This window comes from Crocodylus siamensis, chromosome 6 (assembly GCF_052110815.1).
Source record: "Crocodylus siamensis isolate JL-2025a chromosome 6, ASM5211081v1, whole genome shotgun sequence".
NCBI lineage: Eukaryota > Metazoa > Chordata > Crocodylia > Crocodylidae > Crocodylus > Crocodylus siamensis.
In genome coordinates, this window is record NC_143400.1 from 20,351,010 (window position 1) to 20,357,237 (window position 6,228).

The 6,228-nt window shown below is 63.5% G+C and overlaps 1 protein-coding gene and 1 non-coding gene across 2 annotated transcripts in view; both read right to left on the reverse strand.

The window, feature by feature from the left end:
• Window positions 1–1,005, reverse strand: part of LOC149861503 (uncharacterized) — a 40,864-nt gene extending 39,859 nt beyond the window's left edge. Inside the window, 1 exon segment of the mRNA XM_090052379.1 lies at window positions 730–1,005. Coding sequence (XP_089908505.1) covers window positions 730–742 — 13 coding nt within the window. The 5' untranslated portion in view covers window positions 743–1,005.
• A 3,197-nt stretch (window positions 1,006–4,202) lies between these two features.
• Window positions 4,203–4,273, reverse strand: TRNAG-GCC (transfer RNA glycine (anticodon GCC)). The gene has a single exon. It is a non-coding gene; the product is annotated as a tRNA-Gly (tRNA).
• Between the last annotated feature and the right edge of the window lie 1,955 nt (window positions 4,274–6,228).

Below are 6,228 nucleotides of genomic sequence, written 5' to 3' on the forward strand. Positions count from 1 at the left end.
CACCTGTTATAACAAAATAACATTCAGTGCATCAGGTTACATCAGTCGCTGCTTCTAATGTTTTGTGATAAAGCCGTGATTTAAAGCAGTGGCCTTTTTCAACCTTTTTTCCACTTGCAGACGCCCAACAACATTGTGAAGGGGGGCGGGCCCCCTCGAGGGGCAAGGGAGGGTGACCCCGCAGACGTAGTCTGCTGACCCCCGGGGGGTCCACAGCTTGAAAGCCACTAACGTCGAGCATCTCGATGACGATGCGAGCGGGCTCTTCCTCACACCGTTTCCTGGGCCTCGCGCCCCGCCGCGCCGCGTTCTGCAGGCCGAGCCGCCCGCCCACCCGAGCCCCCGGACTCGCCCGTGTGGCCGATTCGCGGCGCTTCTCCTGCGGCTGCTGGTCGCGGCGTCTCGGCCCGGAGCCCACCGACAACCGCGGCCGGGGTCAAGCCGCGCGGCACAAGGGCCCTTCCCTACAGCTGCAACCGCGGGGCTGGTTCAGACACGCTCGGACAGTCCCACAAAAGCCCCCCCCGCGCCAGAGCTGCCCGGGCCCCGGCTCCGCAGCGAGCGCGAGCGCAAACCCCACGGGCCGACCCCGCGGGGCGACGCACGGGGGCGCTCCGAGGTGCCGGGCCGGAAGGGACCGCACAGGGGTCATGTGTCGCGGCAAAGACACTGCCAGCCACCGCCCCCGAGAAACCCGCGGTGCCCGCACCCCGACCCACAAGCAAATACCTGTGTTGTGCATGCGCTACGGGGCACAGTGAAGCCGCTGCGAGTACTTCCGCCAGGAGCTAAGCAGGTGGCATACGCATGCGTAGGTGCGCCACCGACCGCGGAACTCCGTTTCCCAGCGCCACGTGATCGCCGCGCTACGGGTGGCCGGCGCGTCCTAAAGACCTTGCGGGCGGCCGGCGTTGCTGTGGGGTGGGATCATGACGTCACCGCGCTGCTTCGGGGGCTGCGAGGCGACTGATCCCCCCACCACTGGGAACCAGGCCGCCGGGCTCCTGGCCCCGCCTCCCGGCCCGCCCTCGGTCCCAGAATCCCCCGGTGCCCCGCACTGCTCCACAGGTCCCCCCCCCCCCCCCGCCTCGCACTCCAGACCGCAGCCCCCTGCACCCCGGTGCCCCCCCTGCCCCCCCCGCCCCCCCTCCCAACTGCAGCCCCCTGCACCCCCCTCCCCCGCACTCCCACCCCGCATCCCACCCCAGTGCCCTGCAGCCCCTGCACTCTCTGGTGCCCTGCAGCCCCCTGCTGGGCACAGGGCCTGGCAGGCATGGAGCCAGGGCGCCGGGCGGCAGCGATGCTGTGCATGGCCCAGGCGGGTGCACTCCTGGTAGCCGCCCTGCGTGCCCGGGGCCAGGCCTCGGCAGCCGCCGCAACCCGCCGGGGCTGGGCCTGGCTGCAGGCACTGGGGCGGCGTCGACGGCGAGCACGGCGCCGGGCCTCAGGCAGCAGCAGCAGCAGCGGCGGGGACAGCAGCAGCGACAGGGACAGCGGCGGCCGTGACTCCGCGGGCGATGAGCAGCGCCCGACCCCGGCCCCAACTCCGGCCCCGGCCCCGGCCCCGGCCCCAGCCCGGCGGCCCTGGGCACGGCCGCGCAGCACGGAGTGGTGGGACCGCACGGTGCTGCAGACCTGGGACGACGGGCAGTGGCGGCAGAGCTTCCGCATGAGTGCAGGCACCTTCCGGGCGCTGTGCGCGGAGCTGGCACCCGCCCTGCGCCGGCAGCGCACCCGCATGCGCCTACCACTCAGTGTGGAGAAGCGTGTGGCCATTGCGCTCTGGAAGCTCGCCACAGCTGCCTGCTATCGTGCTGTGGGCGCCCAGTTCGGTGTGGGGCGCTCAACAGCAGGCGCCGTGGTGCTGGAGGTTTGCCGGGCCATCCAGCGTGTGCTGCTGCGGCGCACCGTGGCTTGGCCAGGTGACGCCCGTGAGCTGCTGGCCGGCTTCGGGGCGCTGGGGCTGCCGCGCTGCGCTGGTGCCCTGGGCCTGGCCCACACACCCATCCAGTGCCCACCACGCCAGGCGGCCGACTACATCAACGCCCGCGGCTACTACTCCATGGCGCTGCAGGTGCTGGTGGACCACCGCGGGCGTTTCACCCATGTCAGTGCAGGCTGGCCAGGCAAGGCGCACCCAGCCCGGGTGCTGCGGCGCTCAGGGCTGTATCGCCGAGGCCAGCAGGGGGTACTGTTCCCAGCGGGGGCGGCGCCCCTGCGGGTGGGTGGCGTGGCCGTGCCCCTGGTGGTAGCAGGCTCAGCAGCCCACCCACTGCTGCCTTGGCTCATGACGCCCTTTGGGGAGGCGGCGGGTGCCCAGGGCCGCTTTGACGCAGCACTGGCCCGGTGCCGGCAGCCAGCGGAGCGGGCCCTGGCACGGCTGCGGGGACGCTGGCGTTGCCTGACGGCGCGCAACGATTGCGCTGTGGACAACCTGCCACGGCTGGTCTCGGCCTGCTGCGTGCTGCACAACCTGTGCGAGCGCCGGGGTGAGCCCTTTGATGAGGCCTGGGCAGCCGAGGCGCAGCGCCTGGGTGCCAGCTTCCAGCAGCCCGAGGCCCGGCCCGAGGCCCCTGCTGAGCCCACCAGCCCCGGCGCTCGGGTGCGCGATGCCCTCTGCGCCTACATGGAGAGCCAGGCCCAGCACTGACGACGGCACTGCGGAGAAGAGGGGAGCTACGCCCGGCAGCTCCCATGCCCAACACTGAGGGACGAGGTCCCCTCAGGGACTCCGGGCACGGGGCGTTGACTGCTGCCCCGTGCCGGTTCTCATGGGCAACTTCGGCTGAAGGGAAGAGATTGGACTGGCTTCAACCCTCCTTTCTCCGCAGCCCTCTGGAAAGGGGGAAATAGAGCCAGGCCAGATCAGGATGCGGGCCCAGGGCCTGCAGCTTTTGGTGCTGACTGAAAACCACCCCCAGCCAGGGCCAAAAGGATCTGCCAAAACTCAGGATTGAACCAGGGACTTCTGGATGTTCAGGCTAATGTTTTCTCAGCTGAGCTATTTAAGCAGTGGAGGACCTACTCTCCCAGGCTGGTGGTGCCCAGGCTGGACCTAATAAACCTGTTCTGGAGAAGTCACTGTTTGTCTCTGATAATTTTGGATCCTGGGATGAGACCCCTGCAGGCAGAGGGATCATGGGGTGCTTGGCCGCTGCTCTGCCCTCACAGGGATGGGGGAGATGGCCCCACATTGTGCGTGCTAGCCTCATGCCCCACTGCTCTGTTCACTGCCCTCTGGGAGCCCGTTGGGGCCTGGCCCCGAGAGCTTGCTGTCAGTACGCTCCAGAGTGAATGCCCCGCAGGGGCAGCAGTGCCTCTCCTGGCCCTATGGCACTGCCCATCAGCTGCCTGCGTCCCAGCCTGGGGCTCCACCTACTCCCAGCCCTGAGTGTTGGTGTTGGGATATATGCATGTGTGTGTATATATGAAGAGACACACACATATATAGAGATGTGTGTGTCTATATGCACACATACACTGATGTATATGTACATATGTAACACGTGTGTGTTTGTTGGGCTATGTATGTGTGTGTATCTACACACACGCACATATGTGTGGGATGGGAGCACCTTGCAGACTGGTGAGATCAAGGAGGTGTCAGCTGGTGTGAGCAGCACTGGGATCCAGCAGCAGGTCTAGGCCTGGCTCCTTCCTCCTCCTCCTCCTCCTGGTGCCTTCATCCCATGTCCTGCCACCCACACCTCCTGGCTGCTGAGGGGGAGGGGGGGAGGGGAGCAGGGTCCCACCTTCCTCTGCAGTGTTGGGGCTGCGGTGGGTGTGTGCGTGTGTGTGCAAGTGTCTGTGTGAGTGTGACAGAAAGAGTGTGTGTGAAAGTATAATTGTGTGATTGTGAGTGCAAAAGAAATTGTGTGTGTGAGGTGGTGGGTGGGAGCGTGTGTGAGAGAGCATGAGATTGTGATAAAGCTTGAATGTGTGCGTGAGAGTGTCTGTGAGTGTGTGGGCCAGAGAGTGCATTTGAGAGAGAAATTGGGTGTGACTAGAAAAGTGCACGAGCGAGTGAAACAGGAAGAGTGTGAGAAAGTGTGTGTGCGCGCTAGAGAGTGTGTGTATGTGAGAGAGAGACAGGGGGACTGTGCGTGTGTGTGAGAGCTTGTGCCTGAACTGGCTTCGATCCTCACTAAACTGAAGCAGGTTCAGGACAATTAAATCATTTCCAGCTCTCAAAAGGGAAACGCTGCATTGGCCGGGAATCGAACCCGGGCCTCCCGCGTGGCAGGCGAGAATTCTACCACTGAACCACCAATGCAATTCTGCCACACGTTCTGGTTTGGGCTGAACAGCCCCCCCTTCTGCTCTTTTTCAGCCTCCCCCCAGTTGCCTGCTGCCACCAAGGTGTGAAAAGTCCCTTTGATGGCCCCATTCCCACCGACCTGGCCTGGGGGGGCATCCGGCTGGGGACAAATGCGGGCTGTAATCCGCCCCTCCTCCAGGGGTTTGCCATGTGTTTCCCTGGCTGGGGGGGCGGGGGAAGAAGGTGTTGCAGCAGCTGGGAGGACCCCGCCCCATGCACAGGCAGCCCCGAGGTGCTGGGACTCGGAGAGGAGAAGAACCCGAGCATGGGGGGTGGCAATGGGGTGGCAGGGGGCAGCCCTTGAGGGAGCTCCCCCTGGCCCCTTTGTCCCCTGCCTGCCTGTCTGTCCATCCGGGGCCTGGCTGTCCGTCTACCTGTCCAGCTGTGTCCCCACCCCCATGTGTTGGCCTGTCTGTCCACATGTCTGTAAGCCATCAGGCTAGCTACCCTGCACGTCCGACCACCTAGCTGGGGACCCACGTCTGTGTCAGTTCATCCCTCTGTCTGTCTATACATACTTGCCCGTCTGTCTGCCCGCCTGTCCACCCAACTGCAGTGTCGGTCTGTCTATCATCCATTTACCTACCCACCCATCCATCCATCCATCTGCCTGTCCAACTATGTGTCCATCTCTGGGTCTGTCCATCCACCCAGTCACCCACCCATCCGTCCATCTACCTACCTGTCTATGCTGCTGTCTATCCGTCTACCTGTATCAGTCTCTCCATCTGTCTGTCCATCTATCCATCTACGGTAGCAGTCTGTCTGCCTACAGCTGTCCAGTCGTCTGTCTGTCTGTCTAGCTACAGTACTGTATCTGCCCACCTACAGGTGTCCATCTATCTATCTGTCTATCTATGTACAGTATCTGTCTGTCTACCTACAGCTGTCCATATGTCTATCTGTCTGTCCGTCCATCCACCCATCCATCCATCCACCTCTCTATATCTATCTATCCAGCAGTCTGCCCATACATCCAGCCACCGATCTCTACTCATCCCTCCTGTGTGTGTGTGTCTATCTGACTGTCCACGTATCCATCCGACAATCTGCCCATCTGTCTCTGCATCTCTCTAGCTCTATCTCTCCAGCTGTCTGTCCACCTGTCCATGCCTCTGTCTGCCTGTCTATTCACACATGCATGCATGCGGCGGTCTGTCTGTTCAGCTACCAGGCCCCACTCCATCACTCCGTGCATGCATCAGTCAGGGGAAGGGGAGGGGTGCATGTGCGCCCAGAAGGGCACCACGCTTTGCACCCCCGTGCACACATGCTGCTGTCCCCGGGGTCGGGGCGGGGGGTGAATGGAGGTGAGAACAGCCTCAGGGATGGGGACACTTCCCGTGGCCCCATATGCAGGGGGCAGGTGAGTGTGCCCCCAGCTCACAAACACATACACCTAATGCCCTCACACTGATGCACACGTGCCCACAGTGGACACCCGTTCCTGCACACTTAACACACCTGCACCCCTACATGTGAGCCCAGTTCATTCCATCTCTCTCTCATACACACACACATACACATGCCCGTGCAAACTGACACGTGCACAGCTCAGGCGGTCACACACTCTCCACACCATTTTACCCCCCCACAAAACAACCAGCAACCAGCACACTTGCACAAGACAGTCATGCCATGCACCTCTTGCACACACGTGTGCAATGACACCGGGAGACCACCACCCCCTGACACACATGGCAAAGGGGCAGGGGATATTTCCAGGCCCCAGCTTGGCCTCACCAGAGCCCATCATGGCTCCAGGTTGAAGAGGGCTCTGCAGGGCCCCAGTGCCTCCCAGTACTGCCCAGTCTGCCCCCAACCCTCCCAGTGATCTCCAGGAGAGGAGCTGGCAGGAACTGGAACCCCCAAGTGCACCCCGCCCCCGCTCCCATCCCTGTTTTCCAGGG